Source organism: Balaenoptera musculus, chromosome 6 (genome assembly GCF_009873245.2).
Source record: "Balaenoptera musculus isolate JJ_BM4_2016_0621 chromosome 6, mBalMus1.pri.v3, whole genome shotgun sequence".
NCBI lineage: Eukaryota > Metazoa > Chordata > Mammalia > Artiodactyla > Balaenopteridae > Balaenoptera > Balaenoptera musculus.
Genome location: NC_045790.1, coordinates 7860015 through 7880932, shown reverse-complemented (window position 1 = coordinate 7880932; position 20918 = coordinate 7860015). Strand labels below are relative to the sequence as shown.

The window sequence follows — 20918 nt, the reverse complement described above, 5'->3', positions numbered from 1 at the left end:
ATTATGTTTTATTCAGCAGATTTTCTGAGGACTTAAGCCCAGAAGATAGCCTCTCAGACTGCTCTGAGGGATTGCTCCGAAGAGGTCAGGGAGGAACCAGGATATACAGGGGTTTTTGCAACAAAAACCAGGTAGTGGGAACATCAAAAGATTATGTTAAAGAAAACCAAACACCTCAGGTTAATGAATTTAGCACTTTTCTAGGTATGGGAAGATGCAAGGGCCTGGGCTCATTGAAATCATTCCTTTGAAAGGCACCTTAACTATCTAAGCCCAGTATCCTGATTTTCTCCATCCCATATGCCTTCAGGGTGCACAGTCGGGGCGCAGCAGCAGTGGCTGCTGGCTTGATGTCTGCAACATCCTTTGTTTACTGATATGGCAGGCAACATTTTTCATCCACATCAGAAACCAACTCACCTTTCAGTCCCTTGGTAATCACGCCTTTTTCTTGCCCTGTCCTCAGGAGCAAAGGTTGAAGCCACACTTCCTCCCCTTCCCCCACCCCCAAACAAGCAGCATCCTCAGTGGGTTGCTCCACCCTGAAACATCCCTGTCTGCAACCCACTCAAAGCAAGTTCAGTGTCATCTCTGACCTCACCACAATGTTTGAGGAAAACCAAAAATAACTCCTAATGATATGATGTGGTGTGTTAGAAAGGGCAGTGACCCAGTGCCTGGGGCAGCATTCTGGTCCCCCTGGCCTCTGGGGAGATCTCTTCACCTGTCTAGGTGGGGCTCCACCTCTTCCTCTGTCAAGTGGGCACAGTGGCCTTGATAATCTCCTAGGTCTCTTGAGAGGCTAAAAGTCTAATTAAAATTTGAAAATTCAAGTGCACTAGAGAGAGACCCATAATGAAGATCATGTCATATGAGAAAAAGTTGAAGAAATGGGGCCTTCTAAGAGTCTGTAAAACAGAAAGACATATTTCATAAAATCATGGATTCTTAATGTTGGAGGAGGCCTTTGAGCTGTTTTTCCAAAACCCTAACGTGCACACGAACCACCTGGAGAGCCCCTTGAAATGCAGACTGTGATTTAGTAGGTCTGGGAGGGGGCTGCTTCCTCCAGGGACCACACTTGGAGGACCAAGCCTCTAGGGTATATCCGTGTTTCTCACCATGACAGCACATGGGGATCACTTGTTTCTCACCTCGATAGCACATGGGGATCACCAGAGAAGCTTAAAAACAAACTTATGCCTGGGCTTCCTGCCGCCCCTCCTTCCCCCGCCGACAAGATTCTGATTTATTTGGGAGGTTCCAGAACTCCCCGGTGATTCTAATCTGCAGCCAAGTCTGAGAAACCACTCCCCTAGATCAGCGCTTCTCAACTTTAGCACAGATCATCATCACCTGGAGGGCTTGTTAAAACACAGCTCACAGGGCCCCAACGCAGAGATTCTGACTCAGCAGGTCTGGGGTGCAGCCTCAAATCTGCATTTCCAACAAGCTCCTAGGTGATGCTGACTGCTGGTCCGGTGGCCTTGGAGGTCATCTAATCTCACAGCGATGTTTCCCATGTGGGAAACCAAGATGAAATGACCCTCTCGAGGTCTCTTTGTACCGTATCTCCTGACGCCGGTCCGGAGCTATTTCCCCTGCCAATCCTTCCAGCTTTCCCTTCGGCGTCCCGCATTCCTCCTCAAGTCCACTGCTGAGCCGCTAAACGCCGGCACGGACCGGTGCTCTGGGGCTCCGGGGGGGCCGGGCCCCTTATGTTGGGAGGCCCTTGAGCTGTCCCCACCTGGAGAGTCCCACGCGAAGACCTGCGGGATGGCTCTGCCGCTGCCGGGGACGCCGCACGCTGGACTCGAACACCTCCCTCTCCTTCCGCGAGCTCTCCGGAAGATGGGTCGGGGGCGGAGCCCGCGTGAGGGGCGCGCGCCGCCAGGAACACTACGGAGACCCTCGGGGAGGGTTACCATGGCAACCGGCGCCCTCCCACGTGGTGAGCCGACGTCCACGCCAGGGCGGCCCGGACCGAAGAAGGGGATTGGTGCGCCGGGGGGCGGGTTTGCGCGCAGAGAGGATAAAGGCGCCGCGCGCGGCGAGCTCTAGTTGCTGTTCCGCGCTTCCGGACCTCGTGCCACGTGCAGCTGCTTCTCCAGCTCCGGCGCCGCAGCAGCGCAGCATCTCTGGGCGGCTGCGTCGGAAGGTCAGTGCGGAGGCGGCCGGATGCTTCCCCGGCGGCTGACCCTGGGAGCTGAGCCTCTTCAGAACCGAGGCTGACGGTGCAGGTCCCCTTGACCACTCGGTCCCGCTGGCCCGATCGGTGTGACGCGGCGCGGGGCTGGGGACTCAGCGCTCCCGGGCGCGAGTGGGGGTCCCCAGCAGTCGCCGCGGAGCTGGGAGGCTGGGGGAGGGGCGGGGCACTGCTGGGGTCGCCAGGCGCGGCTCCCGGTCCTTCGTACTTTTCGGAAGGGCACACCCTGCCAGGGAATAGGGGCGGGAGCGGCTGTTCTCATAAAACCGGTTTATCCAGCCTTGCTGGGAGGCGGAGGCCGGAGACCCGCGTGCGGCCCAAGTCCCCGCGTCTTCTTGGGTTCCCTCTCCCCGGCCGGCGCGCGTAGGAGGGAGTATGGGGGCGCCCGCTCCGCGAAACCAGATCTCCCTCTAAAACCCTCTGTAGCTCACGCTGAGAGCTCCGGAATTTTTTCCCCCGACCCTTTCTGGCTTCCGGATCAACCCCACATTAAGTCTGGACTTTACCAGCTGGTTGATGGAGTCTTTACACTGACTGAGCAGTTTGCTAAGTGCTTTTCTAAACTGCTTGTATTAAATCCTCCCAACAGTCTAACGTGGTGGTCCGATCATTTTCCCCTTTCTAAGGATGGGGAAACCTGAGGTTTGGCAAGGTAGTGTGCGCAGGCTCGCACGGCGAGGGAGGGCCGTGTCTGGCCTTGAACGCCCTCGGCTCGTGGGTGCTCTCCTCCTGGGGAGCGGCGAGGAGGAGGAGCCGAGCTGTAGGGGAGGAGGGGCGGCGGGGAAGGTGCCCCCTGCGCCACCTCGAGGATGTTTCCTCTTTGTCCTCTCTCTTAGGTACCTGATGTTATCTCTTCTCTTGAGGGAGAAGAGTGGGGGTGACGGAAGGAGGGTTTGAGACTCAACGGACCTGGTTTGCAACCCCTCCTTTTCGTAATTAGTATCTGCCTGACCTTGGGCGGGTCAAAATTCGTTCAGCAAAATGGAGAAAAGATTCCAGCTTCAGAGTTACTCTGAGGCTTAAATAAGAGTTCAGGAAAGCAGGTGCTTCGTCAGCGCTCAGTAGTTGAGGTGCCTGATTTTTCCTTGGGTCATTACTATGAAGAGGACACGTTTGCTTTTATGATTTAATGAACTGGAGAATGTAAAGCGGAGACTGCCTTGCAAATGTGTCTTACAAGCGTTATTAGCCCCCGGGGCCAGGAAGTTGTCAACTGGGCAGTGGCTGACCTTTGGTGAAAGCAGTTCCACTGGGTGCAGAGCAAGAGGCCCCACTTGGAGGGGCAGAGAACTCTCTGGAGATCCTTGAGATGGGAAGGAAAGGTAAAGCCTGGAGGAGAATAATAGGTTTCAGCAGGTTTATAAGCAGAGGGAAAAGAACCATTTAGGGGGTTCGGTGAGACAAGGGCTGGGGAGTTTGGATGGGACGGGGGTTTGATGGGTCTCTGGGGTGGCGCTGGTCTCCACTGGGCGAATTTTCTAGCTCCTCAGTAGTATATGTATGCACTGACCATTTCTTGGGGCTGGATTTTTTTTTTAATTTAAGTTGTGGCTTCAATTACATAACATAAAATTTACCATGTTAACCATTTTTAAGAGTACAGTTCAGTACTGTCAGGTATATTCACAGTGGATCTCTAGAATTTTTTTATCCTGCAAAACTGAAGCTATGCCTGTTAATTAAATACTCGTATCCCCTCTCCCTTTCTCCCACCCCTTGGTAACTACCTTTCTACTTCCTGTTTCTATGATTTTTGGATTACTTTAGATAACTGGTATAACTCATATGAATGGAATCATACTGTATTTGGCCTTTTTTAAAATATAAATTATTTATTTATTATTTATTTTTGGATGCACTGGGTCTTTGTTGCTGCGTGCGGCTTTCGGTAAGTGGGGGCTACTCTTCGTTGCGGTGCGCGGGCTTCTCATTGCGGTGGCTTCTCTTGCTGCAGAGCACGGGCTCTAGGTGCATGGACTCAGTAGTTGTGGCTCGCGGGCTCTAGAGCGCAAGCTCAGTAGTTGTGGCGCACTGGCTTAGTTGCTCCGCGGCATGTGGGATCTTCCCGGACCAGGGGTCGAACCCGCGTCCCCCGCACTGGCAGGTGGATTCTTAACCACGGTGCCACCAGGGAAGCCCGCATTTGGCCTTTTGTGACCAGTTCATTTCACTCAGCATAATGTCCTCCAGGTTCATCCATGTTGTTGCATGTGACGGGTTCTCCTATTTCAAGTCTGAATAATATTCCATTGTAGTATATACCACATTTTCTTTATCCATTCATCTGTTGGAGGCTGGATGCTTTTAACTTCATGCTTAATGTGCTGGAGACATTACTTAATACATCTTTATTTACTGTCTCCGTGGCTAAGGATGATTAGAGCTAGACATTTGGGGAAAACACAGGACAGCAAGAATATTAAGGGAAATTGATGGTGCATTCTCAGGGAAAAGGCCTATTTCGTTGGTTTTCAATATTTCAAATTGGAGTTTCTTTTAATATTTCTGAAATAGAATTATCTGTCTTCAGAGCAATCACAATTGAATTAAGGTTTTTTTCCCCAAGAAACAGAAGTAATGTTTTCTGACAGCAGGGGACATTCTGTTTATTGTGGTGTAGACAAACCCCTGATATTTCTTGGTTTCTTCTTCCTGCCTACCTGTTTGACATGGTGTTTGAGTTCTGACATGCATCAGGCACTGCTAGGAACTGCTTAGTGGGACTCACAGCTCCTTGGGAAAGGCAGCCATCCTGGCTCCTGGCATCTAAAGCCAACATGTCCAAAAACAAGCTCGTTTGTCTTCTTACCTGACCTGCTCCTCCAGAAAGCCCATGCTTGCAGCAGCACAACTCGGAAGCCTGTGTTATTCTTCTCCATTCCTTCACAAGTTGCCCCACATCCGAGCAATCAAGGCCAGCTGGGCTCTTAGTCTGTATCTCTATCACCCCGCTGTCTTCCTGATGCCACTGCTTTCTTAGAGTTCTGTTGTGGTCAGTGCAGAAAGGGTAAATGCCGAGAGATGGGAAGAGTCATGTAAGAGAGGCTTGGGCTGGGGAGACGCTCCATTATTTAAGGAGGAATGTCTGTTGGCCTGTTTCTTTTTCATCCCTTGGAGTTAAAGTAAGCAAGGTGCTTAGGGGAGAAGGTCTATGGACTCTCTTCTGATCTTCAGTCATCTTTGACGGTTCCCCTGTATAAGTTTAATAACTAGCTTGGCAAAGCAAGTTTTACTTTAGAACGGCTGTTCTCAAGTGTGATCTGGGGAGCCCTGGGGTTCCCTGAGACCTCTGTAGGGTCCATGAGGTCAAGGCTATTTTTTAAAAAATACTAAGAGACTGTCTGCCTTTTTCATTCTTCCTCTCTCAGGTGTATGCTGGAGTTTTCTAGAGGCCAAATGGCTTGTGATGAGCTTTTCCTCTGATGGCTAATGAGATGTGTGCTTGTGTACTCTCGTGTTTCTAGAATCTTCTAAGGATAGTAGGCTTAGAATATAAATATGTGCATTTTCAGAGATGAATTCTGTTTGTTCTTAGTACTTATTTGCATTCTTACTATCTACCTACAGTTATATCTGCTATCATCTCTGGGGCCTGTTTTCTTTTAATAAGTCATAACTTTGAAATCCCTAAATTGAGTCTTGTGGGTATATGGAAAAAGAACAAAAAGTTTATACTCTTGATTTTAAAACTTTTCTAAAATTTTAAATGGTATAAAAATTCTTTTGAACTTAATATTTTATTCTAACATAAAAGGATATTAATTTATATATTTTTTATATTTAGGATAGATCAATGGTTTAAAAGGGGGGATATTAGAGGACTCGATTTTTTTCAACTCAAAGCTGTACCATATGTATAAATGCTGAAGAAAAAATGAAACGACGAAATAACAGAGTTCTCTGACTCATGGAAAGAGGAATTTACTCCAAATAAATGTGCAGAACTAAATAATACATGAAAATATGAAGGCTTTGGTCAAGTTTTACAGAGGTCAGAAATTTACCTTATGTGTCTGATGCCACAGAACTTTTTGAATAGTATTTTGGTCGCAATAGCATTATTCTTAGACCAACCATTCATCATCTAAAGAAAAACAAAACGAATGAATTAAATGTAGGTATGATGAGCTCTTTAAAAGCCAAAAATTATTTGTTACAGCTTTCCAAACTAGAAAAGAAAAAGCTAATAAGATAGGTTATCAAATTGCAGTGGCTGGAGAAACACACAATAAAGCCTTGTTTGGATGAAAAAGCATTGAAAGAAATAATAGCACTGCCACTTTCTAATAATACAGTAACTTGTCAAATTAAAGATTTAGCTGCAAACATGAAGACTAGTTTGGTATCTTGACAGAGAAGTGTATTTTTACCTTAGAAATAGAAGAATTTGTAGTCTTGGCTGGACTTGCCTTTTTGTTTGTATTTATCTGGTATCAGTGCCAAACCAATTATCAAAGAATATCTTTTTGGTGAACGTTTGACAGCAAACAAAAATAGTGCCAAAGTATTCAGCGTGGAATAACTTTTTTGAATTTCATGGTTTATTCCGGAACAACTGTGTTGAATTTGCACTGACGGTGCACAAGTCACACCTGCTAAAAGTACTGGTGCCTTTGCAGGAATCAAGGCAGTGGCACCACGTGGTACTAGAAGTCATGGTATTCTTCACTGCCATGTGCTTTCAGTGAAAAGTAAAATAAAAAATGGAAAGCTTTACGTAAGAATGCCCTTTATGAAGCAGTAAAAATGACTGATTTTATTAAATCTTGACCCTAGAGACATCTTTTTAACGTGTCATGTGGTAAGTGGATGTACTTGTTCCATATTGAAATATGATGGTTGTCTTGAGAATAAAGCATTTTGTGTGATTGAATTGTGAGCTGAACTGGTCCCTGTTTTTCATAGAGAACCATTTTTGCTTGAAAGAATGACCGACAAATGATGGTTATTCATACCTGGATAATCGGCATACATTTTCTAAAAAAATGAACCAAGCGAGCCTGCCAAGGTATTTGTTGCAAGTTAAGTTGTATCCACTACCATGAATTTGACAGCTTCCCAATACTTAGGCATTTTTTGATGAGATCAGTGATATCAACCAGTATGACTTTTGGGTATTGTACAGTGAAGTGTGTTAACAGTTGGAAGCTCTGCATAACTCACTGAACCAATATTTTCCAAAAAAACAATGTATGAAATTACAAAACCATGCAGGAGTAAAAGATGTGTTCAAGGGACTTCCCTGGCGGACCAGTGGTTACAACTTTGCCTTCCAATGCAGGGGTTGCAGGTTCAATCCCTGGTCCAGGAGCTAAGATTCCTGCATGCCTTGCAGCCAAAAAACCAAAACATAAAACAGAAGCAATATTGTAACAAATTCAATAAAGACTTTAAAAATGGTCCGCATCAAAAAAATCTTTAAAAAAAAAAATGTGTTCAAAGCATTAGATATACCAGTGGGTTTTAATGTAGCAGGTACAAAAGTTCACTGATAATGGCTTCAGATTCTACATTGCAACTAACCTTGAAGAAACTACCATGTGTTGAGTTTTGGATATCCAAGATGAGTATCCAGGATTATCTGAAAAGGCTTTTAAAATACAGCTTCCTTTCCCCACTGCTTTGCTTTGAGTCTGGGTTTTCTTCATTTACTTCAATCAAAGCAGCAGACAGATTGAGTTAGAAGCAGATGTGAGAATCCAGCTGTTTTCTATGAAGGAACACATCAAAGAGACAAGTAAATGTAAAACAATGCCACTCAGTAAATTTTTCGTTTTGGAAAATACAGTTATTTTCATAAAATACGTTTATTTTAACACGTTTATTGGTGAACGTGAACTCATTCGTAGGTTAAATGTTTCTCAGATTTGCTCTCTACTACAGCAAACAGTGTTAGATAGACACCACTTAAACAAAAGCTCTCTGTAGTCCCCAATTTTTAAGAGTGTAAAAGAGTCCAGAGACCAGAAAATTTGAGAGCTGCTGCCTTAAAAGTATTAAATTGAGTTTGGCAGTGGCAAGATAATAATCCTGACTTGAAAAAGCTACATGCGGTAGATGGTTGGAGGGTTTTTTGGTTTCGTTTTTAATGTACATGCATTGTTAATCAAAGCAATCCCATTATAGGGACAGTAGAGCTGCTCGACGATGGTTAAGAACTGGATTCCCTGAGAGAGATGGTGCTTGCCATGGTGAAATGCCATAATTCAGAAAGGCATTCACAGGCCTCTGGCCTGTTGTGAGCATCAGGTGTTAGCTCGTAATAGTTGTGGAATAAGAACCAACTCAAGCATGAATTGTCCACATTGTTAAACTAAAATACTTTATATTCAATGAAGAATTTGTGCCTCCTTCATGCTTTCCTCTTCTGGGGAAAGAGAAGATGAACTGAGTTGTACGTGTTTCACATCCCTGTTTCACGTCTTCAGGGTTTACCTTTTCCCAGACTCCAGTGTCTTCAACCTTTAAAAGAACAAAAGAACCCCAAACTTCTTCACCTGTGGCCGTCACTCCTTTGCTTTTGGGAACTGAGAATTGTCTTTGAGGTTCAGATGTTCTGGTAAATCTGGCTGCCTCTTGGCTTCCTCGCCGTCCTCTTGAACTTGCTGAAATAAGTGACTTTAAGAATCAAAGTTCTTACCTGGTCTCGGGTGTCAGCAGTGGCTGCAAAGATGGTTTGAAGGGATGATGGAAGAAAAGCTTGGGTCTCTCCTATAGTGACCTCCCTTCCAATCCTGAGATGCGCCATCAGAAGGTTGTCTTCTGCCTGTTTGGGAAAGTTAGCTGGGAGGCAGGGCCTCAGGACCTTGGCGGGGCTGCGTCTCAGGCTGGGGACCTGATGGGCCAAGCCCCTGACCCGACAGAAGCCATCGGGCTCTGCCCGCCGTATTTCGGTGTCCTGAAGAACAAGACCTCTGTGGCTCACAAAAGGGTGTTCAAGCATAGGGTTTCAGCAGATTGTATTGCCCTTTTGTTTTCTATAATCTGGATTTTAGGGATTGCAGGAAAGCTTCTGATACCTCTGGCGGTTTTAACTTAGAATTACTGTTACCTACTCAAGGCAGTGGGTTGAGTGTGATGCCAGGCTAAGTTCAGATCCTAAATGGGAAATGTCTCCAAGTGTGGTTTACTTTTTCTTGTTTTACGATGCAAAATATGAGATGGTTGAGATCTGGCCACTTCTCTGTGAGGGGGTTGGGCACTGGGGTCGCTCTGAAGGCTCATCCGCCAGTGCTGTTGCAAATCTGACAGCTGCCGGAGGTGGAGGCCACGGGACGGTGTGCAGAGTGCAAAGGCCTGACCTTTGGGGGCAGGAAGGTCGCTGTTAGAACTGAGCAGCTCTGATCTGCTCTTGTGACATGCTTGTCTGGGTAAAGCTGACAAGGAAGGGGAGCTGGACTGCAATAAAATATACATGATCTGGGCACAGAGGAGAAAATGGCTTTTCTAAATGATCCTTTCTAAAGAGTTGGCAGTGAAACAGAAATTAGTCACAGCTTAACTCAGTATTGCCGGGGGCCTTTTTACCTTAACTATCTGCTTTTCTAGTCTGGTTCATCCTAAAGATAACATCTGAGTTAGCACGAGAGTCACAGGGCTCTGTGTTACTTAATCGGGGACCTGTTCGCACCTCGATGGTACGTGCACAGATGATTACAGTGGTGAAGATCTGAGGCCTTTGCCGGGATCCATGATGTTCCTGGCGTGGACGGCTCTGTGCGCGGTAACCTCCGCGGCGACTTTAGATCCCAGTTGATGTCAGCGCTGTGCGGCTCCAGTTCTAAATCGCAGCCAGGCTTTGTTTGCCTGCACTTTGCACCAGTGACGTTTATCCCCTTTTCACAGGGCTGGGCTCACGGCCGGCTCTTGACTAGCTCCCTGTCTGCGCAATCAGCAGTCTCTTTAGTTCGATTCATGAATCCAGAACATGGCTTTGCCCGTGAGCTGGCGATCGTAGTGTTAGTTGTGGTTAAAGGGTTTGTGTTTTGAGGGGTCGGGAGGGTAAGCAGTTACATACTGAACTCTGCTTCTTTTGTTTGTTTTTTTAAATCTTATTGACATATAGTTGATTTACAGTGTTGTGTTAATTTCTGCTCTACAGCAAAGTGACTCAGTTATACAGATATATATATTCTTTTTCATATTCTTTTCCATTGTGATTTGTCACAGGATATTGAATATAGTTCCCCGTGCTCTACAGTAGGACCTTGTTGTTTATCCATCCTATATATAATAGTTTGCCTCTGCTAATCCCAAACTCCCCATCCTTCCCTCCCCTACCCCCCACCCCCCTTGGCAACTATTGATACAAGTCTGTTCTCTATACCTGTGAGTCTATTTTGTTTCGTAGATATGTTGATTAGTATCGTATTTTAGATTCCACATATAAATGATATGTGGTATTTGTCTTTGTCTAGCTTACTTCGCTTAGTATGATAATCTCTAGGTCCATCCATGTTGCTGCAAATGGCATTATTCATTCTTTTTGATGGTTGAGTGATATTCCGAGGTGTGTGTGTGTGTACACACACCACATCTTCTTTATCCATATTCATCTGTTGATGGACTCTTAGGTTCCATGTCTTGGCTAGTATAAATAGTGCTGCAGTGAACATTGGGGTGCATGTATCTTTTCTCAACTCTGCGCCTTTTGTGTTACAGTGTCTGCAGAGATCATGCCGGTCGTTTGGATGCTGCGGCGGGTTGCCAGCCGGCTGCTGCAGAGACCGGCCTGTGGCTGCCAGGCTCCTGTCCTGCCCAGCCGGTTTCTGGGCACCTCCCCTCAGCAGATTCCAGCGGATGCCAACTTCCACTCTACCTCGTTCTCTGAAGCAGACCAACCACGCGTCTTAATTACAGGTTGGGTTTTTTTCTTTTTTCCACATTTGTGGCTGTGTTATTTTCTTTGTGTGGCCGTGTATTTGTTTTTGGAATGTCACCAGGTAACATGCCGCCAGGTAACACTTATTAATCAGAAACTCCCTTTTCCACTCCTGGCTCCCTCCGAAATAGCACAAGTCCCCCTGTCCTTATTTTGTCGCTGTTGCCAGGGCTTGGTTTCCCTGCCCAAATTTTTTATTCTCTGAAGGGGGAGGACCTGGGCACCTGAAGAGGACCAAAAAGCGGCTGTGGGACTCAGTTCCCCTTTCCTGCTAGGAATGGCCTGGGAGCCAAGGTGTGTGGATAGAACGTGGCCTCTGGAATCAGGCGCATCTTTCCTTGGCCAAGCTCCTCAGGCCAGGCGGTTCCTGCACATTTGTGTGGAGGAGATAGCCAGGGCCTGCCCAGGGCCCGAGGAACTCCTCACCATCACCTCGTGACACTTGCATCTCATTGTCCGCAGACTGGCTTGCTGACCCCTCTCCCCTCGTATCCACGCAACACCTGGTTCTGTATCTGCTCACTGCAAACTTGGCCGTCTGTCCGCAAGTCCTTCCACCTGACTCAAGCCCACCTCTGATTTGACTGACATGTTTTATTGTCCTCCGTTTGCCAGAGTTTCATCCCTTGGCTTCACGTCCTATCCTTCTTACATTCCTCAGTGTGTGTGTGTTTCTTTCACTGGCACCTCCTCCTCCTCTCCTGCTGTAAATGGGTTTCAAGTGAGGCCGGTTCCCTCTGCACTTCCCCCCTGACTCTCCCAGCTTCTTGTCTGTGTGTTGTTTGATTCCCTCCTCCCGGCACCAACAAAGCATCTTCCAGGACCCAGTGTTACTGTCAGTGGGCTGTTTTCAGTCCCATCTTAACACATGTTTACAGGAAATCCCACTGTCCATATATTCCTGCCTCTTACTTTCTCCCAAATGGAATTTAGGGTTGTATTCCCCTAAATGTGCTCCCAGACCCCTAGCTCTCCCATTTCCATCAATGGCATTTGTAAGCGTCCAAATTAAGATGCCGTAATACTCATCTTTAATGTTCTTAGCAGCTCCTTGCCCGTCCAGATATCTGCCCCTTTTTTCAGGTGACTTCTTGGTTTGTCCCTTCTTTCTTTCTCCCTTCCTGTTCCTCTCCAGGTCTAATGGAAGGAGGGTGCTCTGGATAATCCCAGCAGAGGTTGACATCAAACTATTATATCTAGCTTTGAGTGTTCTGGTACCCGTAGCAGATAATTTTCACAGCCCATCAAATAACAAAGGCAAAGCTGGTAGTGACTTCCTGACCAGGAGGTGGTCCTGCTCTTCTGTGATTGTTCTCTTACCTGTTCCCTGGCTTCCCCTCAGCCGCTCTGTGCTGGAGAGCACTTTTGTCTCTGAAACTGATCTTACCTGTAGCGATCTCTGTCCTAGCTCCGAGAAGGTATTTCAGTTCTATCAGGCCAACCTGGGGCTTTACCTAGTTAGCTAAGAGTGCCAGTAGAGTTTTATTCTATTATTACATGCTGGGAATAATTGAATTGGTTAGATTTAGATTAAAGATTCACTTTTTTCTTCTTTATCCAGGGGGTCTTGGCCAGCTTGGAGTGGGGCTTGCTAGCTTTTTGAGGTAAGAGCTCGCAAAGTTTAAATTTAAATTCTGAGTTTTTCGGGGCTTGTCTTTGGCCCCATTTAACCATTGAATCTTTTCTCTCCCCTCTTGCTTCTGACCACTTTAAGATATCGTATGTAAATGACCGTTTGGAATGCATTTCCTTGTGCCTCTTCATATCACAGACATTGTTTCAGGTCCGCAACTCAGCATCCCCCAAGCTGGTCCTTCGCCCTCTGCCTTTCCTAGGTTAGGCAAAGTAAGACCTGGCTCCCAGTAAATCACTTGGTTTTCAGATGTTTGGGGGCAGAGGGAAGTATTGTATGTGTAGAAACTGAAAAGGAACAGTGTGGGATTTGGAGAGTGGGATAAAAGGATAAGAGGAGAGAAGAACGGGGAGGGAAATGGAGAAACTCAGGGGCACTGGGAAGAAATTGGTGACAGATACCGGGATGATAATGGGCTGAGGTAGAAGCAGGAGGTGCAGCCCTGAGTGTGGCTGCAACTGCAGGGCTGTGAGTTGAGGACGAAGAGGGAAGAAAGGTGTGGAGAGGAGGGATTTGGAGGCTGACGGGACATGACAGTTCCTGTTGGAAAGACTGTTTTCATAGGACCTGTTATGTCCTCAGTGTACCAACTCGTGTGTTTTGATTTTCCCTTTAGGAAACGATTTGGGAAGGACAACGTGATTCTGTCTGACATTCGGAAGCCCCCTGAGCACGTCTTCCTTAGTGGTAAGAGGCCCACAGAGCAGGTAGAGAGGCAGCTCCCAGAATCGGTGTCACCGCTCATAACCAGGCTTGTGAATTAAAGAAGGAGGAGTATTTGAGGCACACGTGTGCCACTTAAAAATGTTTCATGGTTTTGTCCTCTTTAGTTCTGTAAAACGCCTACGGTACAGCTACTGCTTGTTCAAGGGATCCAAGGACAGGAGAGTTCTTCAGACCTTGACATGAAGTTGTGGAATAGTATCTTTGGATATTATTTGGAGCAGTATCTGTGGAATAAAACGGATTCCTATCTTTCAGAGTTTTTAGTGAACTTAGCTGAGAGAGAAAGCAAACAAAAATCAAGTTCTGAAATGAAAAGGAACTTTAAATTTTGGAGAAATTAATCCTCATATTTCAGCGTGGACTTGTTCTTAAACTACTGTGCACACACACAGACCCCAGACTCCTCTAGTCAGGTTGTCTACACCTCAAAGATGTTTTTATAATTCTCCTAGTCCTTCCTGGTTCTGTGTCAGCCTTTTGCTATTTACCATGGGGAAGAGCAGTAATTCACTGAAAGTGGGGGAAATTGGCACAAAATCGGCTCTACCTCTAGCCTAACCAGGTGTGGCGAACTCTTAATTTATAGTTCTTTTATACCATGGTGGGTTTTTTGTTTTTGTAAACCCATTTCTCTATTCCTTTAAAATATGCAACTTTTTTTTTTTTTTTTTTTTTGGCTGCACCGCGCGGCATGCGGATCTTCCCCAACCAGGGATTGAACCCGTGCCCCCTGCACTGGAAGCGCAGAGTCTTAACCACTGGACCACCAGGGAAGTCCTAAACTGTGCAACTTTTAAGCAGGGTGAAATCTCTGTGTGCCTATAGGTTTGGCAACTCAAGCCAGTTGCCTGGTCATTACTCCAGTTCTTAATTTTATTCTGTTTGATACTGGCAAGCTACTTAACTTCTCTATGCCTCAGTTTCCTCATCAACAAAATATCCACCTCGAAGGCTGTGAGAGTTTAAATATACAGAAAGCCCTTAGAACAGCACCCGGCAGGTGTATGTCCTGTATAAGCATTAGGGGCTGTTAGCCGTGGGGTGGCTGGGATTCGTTATTCTCCATAAGGAAAATGCTGGGGAGTGTCCAAGTTGTTGCTACCAGGTCGGTACCAATGGAATTCAAAGTCAGCGGGGGAGGGGAAAAGATCTGTTGAGCTTTCCAAGCCCGGAACTCTTTTACTTCCTGGTTTCACTGCTCCTTGCAGGCCCGTTTATTTATTCCGACATCCTGGATTACAAGAATCTGCGGGAGATCGTGGTGAACAACCGTGTCACCTGGCTATTTCATTACAGCGCCCTGCTCAGTGCAGTGGGAGAGGCAAACGTGTCCCTGGCCAGAGCTGTGAACATCACTGGTGAGTCTCTGGATCTTGCCCCAGGTGACCCGTCTGCCAGATTTCCCAGTTCTTTGGGAAGAGGTTTCCCAGGTTACGACATCTGCTTGTTTCAGGACTGCACAATGTCCTGGACGTTGCCGAGGAGCACGGTCTGCGATTGTTTGTGCCAAGCACCATCGGGGCGTTTGGACCTACTTCTCCGCGGAACCCAACCCCCGACCTCTGTATCCAGAGACCCAGGACTATCTACGGGGTGTCCAAGGTCCACGCGGAGCTCATGGGCGAGGTAAGCATCACTTGGCAAGATGACTCAGTGTTTCCTTTTCTATTTCTGCCTCAGACACCTGCTGGTTCATCCTTGGAGGGGACTCTCTCCCTCCCTTAATCTCTGCCCCCAGAAATGCTCGGGGACTGAGTGTGTTTGCCAAGTGGTCAGTACCGACAGCTCCAGAGGAATCTTCAGTCCTATGCTAACACAAGACTTCGTACACGCCCCTCGAATGGCACCCCGTCTTTCGTTTGCTGCCCGTCTTATTTGTACGGCACTGTTCTTTCAGGTTCCCGATATTGGTAGTTATCAGATAATTTTAAAATAACCTCAGACATCTTTTTGGTTTTATGTTTTAATACGCTTTGTCTTTATAACTCTATAGCACATTTTAGCCGGTTTCTGAGCCTTCATCTGATGTATCACAGTCACCATCTTTCCCTGTACTCTTCCCAGCGCTGCACTGCAGGACAGGCTTGTGGAGAGTTGTTCAGGACTAGGAGCAGGGTCTCCCTTCCAAAGAAAGGCTGGAAATCCTTGCTGTCGGCTGATTTGTTATTTACAGTGTTATCTAGTGATGTTATCACCAGAATGACGATTCTTTGAAGATAAAAACTTCAGTGTTATTTGTTAAAGAAAAATGAGTGACTCTTAGCAATTCTAGAGTCTTCATTTCCTTGAGGAGGATTTATTTTTATTTATTTATTTTTTTCACTTAAAAAATATTTATTTGGCTGTGCGGGATCTTCGTTGCAACATGCAGGATCATTTTTTTTTTTTTTTTAGTTGCAGCATGTGGGATCTAGTTCCCTGACCAGTGATTGAACCTGTGCTCCCTGCATTGGGAGCACAGAGTCTTAGCCACTGGACCACCAGGGAAGTTCTAGGAGGATTTTAATATGACTGTATGGGATGAAGTTTCAGGAAAAGGCTGTTATTTCTTTGCATTGCTCTACCTGATTTAAAAGATTCTTTTTAAAGTTAAGTTTTCTCTTTTTTGTAGTATTATTATTACCGGTATGGGTTAGATTTCCGATGCCTGAGATATCCTGGAATCATTTCTGCTGACTCCCAACCTGGAGGAGGAACGACTGGTAAGTGTTATCTTCGATTTCTTTTTTTTACGTAAGATAAGCTTTCTAATGGCCAGGCGAAGTGGAGATGGATCTGTTGTCTTTTTAATCGTATGGCTGACCGGAGTTTTTGCATCCTTTCTGGGAAGTGCATCTGAGAAGCTCATTGAACCCTACTGTCTTAAACTCATGCCGATGCTGTAAGTCCAGTGGGATTGGCCACCCACAGTGCCGGAGTCAAACTGACATTCGAGTTTGTTACCCACCATGTAGGAAGACACCAAATGAGAAATCACCTCTTGGGAATTCCCCGGCGGTCCAGTGGTTAGGGCTCGGCGCTTTCACTGCTGTGGGCCTGGGTGTTCAATCCCTGGTCGGGGAACTAAGATCCCACAAGCCGCCAGAAAAGAAAAGCCTCTTTCTTTGAATATACCTTTGTTTCTTAATACAGAGAGTTCTATTAAAATGGACTCTGCATGTTTAGAAAGAACATAAGCATCGCTCCTCCTGCTCTTGTTATTGTGCTTATTACTATTTATCCAAATTGTCTTAGTTTTTTTTTTTTTTTAAGTTTAAGCTAACATTTATTTATTTATTTATGGCTGTGTTGGGTCTTCGTTTCTGTGCGAGGGCTTTCTCTAGTTGCGGCAAGCGGGGTCCACACTTCATCGCGGTGCGCGGGCCTCTCACTGTCGCGGCCTCTCTTGTTGCGGAGCACAGGCTTCAGACGCGCAGGCTCAGTAATTGTGGCTCACGGGCCCAGTTGCTCCACGGCATGTGGGATCCTCCCAGACCAGGGCTCAAACCCGTGTCCCCTGCATTAACAGGCAGACTCTCAACCACTGCGCCACCAGGGAAGCCCTGTCTTAGTTTTTATTTCAGAAAAGCTTGCCCCAAAATGAGAGTGGGTTACTGCTCATCTCTAGTGCAGTTGGTTACTTGCCTGTTTAGGAGCCTGTATTATTCATTGGTGAGTGGACCACCAGGCCTGGTTAACTTCATTTTTTTCTTTTTTTTTTTCACTGAGGAATAGTTAATTTATAATATTATGTAAGTTTCAGGTGTACAACATAGTGATTCACAGTTTTTAAAGGTTGTATTCCATTTATAGTTATAAAATATTGGCTATATTCCCTTGTCTGTACAATATATCCTTGTAGCTTATTTGGTTTATGCATAGTAGTTTGTACCTCTTAATTCCCTACCCCCATCTTACCCCTCCCCACTTCCCTCTCCCTACTGGTAACCACTAGTTGTTCTCTATGTCTGGGAGTCTGTTTCTTTTTTGTCATATTCACTAGTTTATTTTTTAGATCCCATATATAAGTGATATCATATATTTGTTTTTCTCTGACTTATTTCACTAAGCAAAATACCTTCCAAGTTCATCCATGTTGTTGCATATGGGAAAATTTCATTCTTTTTTATGAGTGAGTAGTATTCCATTGTGTGTGTGTGTGTGTGTGTGTGTGTGTGTGTGTATACACACATATATATATATATATGTGCCACATCTTTAGCCATTCATCTGTCAATGGACACTTAGGTTGCTTCCATGTCTTGGCTATTGTAAATGGTGCTGCAAGGGACGTTGGGCTGCGTGTATCTTTTCGAATTGGTGTTTTCGTTTTTCTTCGAATATGTACCCAGGTCATATGGTAGTTCTATTTTTAGTTTTTTGAGGACCCTCCCTACTGTTTCCACACTGTCGTTGTTATCAGTTTGGACTTGAGCATGCTGTTATATTCAGTAACTCCCGTATTAGAGATCCCTCCCATATGAGGGCTTCTGAGATACAATGTAAAATGTAAAAGATACTTGACAAAATCCAAGGGATTTTTTACTGTAGATTTGTAGTATTGTCTGACGTCCGAGAGGGTTGTGCCTCCAGCTTCGTTCTTTTTCCTCGGGATCGCTTTGGCAATTCTGAGTCTCCTGTGGCTCCATATAACTTTTAGGACTATTTCTTCTAGTTCTGTGAAAAGTGTCGTGGGTAATTTGATAGGGATCGCATTCAATCTGTAGAGTGCTTTGGGTACTATGTCCGTTTTAACAATACTAATTCTTCCAGTCCAAGAGCATGGGATATCTTCCCATTTCTTTGAATATCTTCAATTAAAATTTGAGGGATTTTAAAAGAGCCTTTGGTTTTGGTTACTTTAAAAAATTTTGCCTTAATGTGGTGCATCTCCAAGTATGCACTAGGAACCCCTGGGAATCCTTGAGACCCTTTCAGGGGGTCCCGGAGGTCAAAACAATTTTCATATCAGTACTAAGATGTTATTTGCCCTTTTCACTCTCCTTTACAAGTACACCGTGGAGTTTTTCAGAGGCTACATGATGTGTGTAGCACAGTGGACTGAACACAGAAACAGAGATTCCTGCTGTCGCCCATTAAGACAGCAGAGAGGTTTTCAGAATGTAAAACACGCTATTCTTCTCTCTAAATTTTCTCTTGTTTGGAAAATAGGTTCTTTTTCACATAAAATATTATACATGTGAATGTGTGGGTTTATTATTGTCATTTTAAAATGCAGAAATATTTTTTTAAATTCTCAGTTGATTTCTGATATAGTAGATGTTGCTACAGCTCACCTTAATAAAACCTCTTTGGGGATCCTCAGTGATTTTTAAGCGCATAAAGAGGTCCTGAGACTTAAGACATGTGAGAACCACTGCCTTAATGCAGGAGGCTCACTCACCTTTCTGTTACGAGAAGACCCACAGGCCAGATTCTCTTTCAGACTACGCGGTCCAGATTTTCCATGACGCCGTCAAGCATGGCAGATTTGAGTGCAACCTGGAACCCAACACGAGGCTCCCGATGATGTACATTGATGACTGCCTCCGGGCCACCCTGGAGGTCATGGAGGCCCCGGCAGAGTCCCTCTCCATGAGGACTTACAATGTCAATGCCATGAGCTTCACCCCCGCGGAGCTGGCCCAGGAGGTTCTCAAGCACGTTCCAGAATTCCAGATCACCTACAACGTGGATCCTGTCCGACAGGCCATAGGTTGGTACACCGTTGCAGAACCCCTCAAAGCCAAAATTAAGCTTCAGTCCGCCCCACGAGTCCTTGAGAACATAACCGGTGGAGGATAAGGAGAGCTCAGCACCTTCCCAAGGGGCCCGACAGCTTCTGGAGAAGGAGCTGCTGTTGCACCAGAGCCGGCAGATGCTGCGGTTTTGGGAAATGATGCCTAAAATGGGTAGACGGGAACCATTCCAAATAAACAGCTTGTCGGCACTTCACCATTTGCCAGTTTAAACGTGAAACAAGCAGGTGTAGTATGAGAGCAGCCCTGGGCTCTCAAGGGCTGTGACTGTGCCCCTGTGTGAGTGCCATCTGAGCATGCAGTCCCACCTTACAAGTCTGCACGAGACTTTCCTCCGAGGTGACAGACTTCTAATCTAAGAAGGTGACTGTGTGTGTGCCCGTAATAGCTGCTCTGCTCTGCTCAGGGGGGGATTTCAAATAGGACGTTTCTTTCGTGGATGATAATCCTTTGTTTAAAATGTTCTAGACCTTTTTGCAAATCTAGAGCCTGAATAACTTAAGCTCCTCTTCCATATCTTGTCCTAGCCGATAGTTGGCCAATGAACTTTGATGATAGCAACGCCCGGAAGGACTGGGGGTGGAAGCACGATTTTGACCTCCCGGAGCTGGTGACGACGATGTTGAACTTCCACGGTTCCGAGAGCAGAGTTGCCCAGGCTAACTGAAGGGGCCGGAGGAAGCGCTCGTGAGTCCTGGGCGGCTGTCCAGGGAAAGTCAAAACAACCCCGAGGTTCCGGACCCCGAGGAATCTAGATGATGTGGGGTTGAAGGACTAACTGGACTGAGTTTTCGCAGCTCATATGGAACTGCCAGATGGAGAATTGACTTGGCTTTAGCATTTTCCCAATGCTGTAGGTTTGGTGGCAGGACCTCTGGAGCTTTTGCTGTCTGCCTAAACTTGTCCAAACACACAAATCACAGAATGAAGACTTAAGTCATAATAGTTTTCCATTTCCTTAGTTAAGATGAAGCAACCATTTCCGAGAAGGTAGAAGTATGTGATGTTTGTACTAAATTAAACTTAAATATTGCTCCTAAGACTCCATTATTCTCTTGACTAAGACTGAAGATTACATTTTAAAGACTATCAAAGATAATCTCCCAATTTAAAAGAATTCTTTACTATCCCATCAGAACATAAAAAATGCCTGATGTATTAATCCCATATTCACAACGTTCAAGAGGTTGATTGATTGTTGATTGATTGATTGATTTTTGGCTGTGTTGGGTCTTCGTTGCTGCGTGTGGGCTTTCTCTAGTTGCGGCGAGTGGGGGCTACTCTTCGTTGCGGTGCACAGGCTTCTCCTTGCGGTGGCTTCTCTTGTTGCGGAGCACAGGCTCTAGGTGCACGGGCTTCAGTAGTTGTGGCATGCGGGCTCAGTAGTTGTGGCTCGCAGGCTCTAGAGCGCAGGCTAAGTAGTTGTGGCGCACGGGCTTAGTTGCTCTGTGGCATGTGGGATCTTCCTGGACCATGGCTCAAACCCATGTCCCCTGCATTGGCAGGCGGATTCTTAACCACTGTGCCAACAGGCAAGCCCCTGTTCGAGAGATTTTTAATGTGTCAAAAATGATCACTTCTAATTTATTTGTCTGTAAGAAGATATACTGGTAGGAAACTAAGAATATCAAGAGATGATCTAGGGGACTTCCCTGGCGGTCCAGTGGTTAGGACTCCATGCTGCCAATGCAGGGGACACAGGTTCGATCCCTGGTCAGGGAACTAAGATCCCAT

At 45.9% G+C, this 20918-nt stretch overlaps 1 protein-coding gene across 2 annotated transcripts; it reads left to right on the top strand.

Moving 5' to 3' along the window:
• Positions 1–2032: 2032 nt before the first annotated feature.
• LOC118896595 (L-threonine 3-dehydrogenase, mitochondrial) lies at positions 2033–20219 on the top strand. Of its 2 annotated transcripts, XM_036854574.1 has the most exons (10): positions 2073–2158; positions 3043–3118; positions 10868–11065; positions 12649–12691; positions 13337–13407; positions 14655–14804; positions 14900–15072; positions 16058–16148; positions 18872–19141; positions 19712–20219. In XM_036854574.1, the coding sequence occupies exons 3-10, from the start codon at positions 10882–10884 to the stop codon at positions 19849–19851; spliced, it is 1122 nt and encodes a 373-aa protein (XP_036710469.1). In that variant the 5' UTR covers positions 2073–2158; positions 3043–3118; positions 10868–10881; the 3' UTR covers positions 19852–20219. The 2 variants fall into 2 exon arrangements, with proteins under 2 accessions (XP_036710468.1, XP_036710469.1); XM_036854573.1 differs by lacking the exon at positions 3043–3118 and having other exon boundaries at positions 2033–2158.
• Positions 20220–20918: the final 699 nt, after the last annotated feature.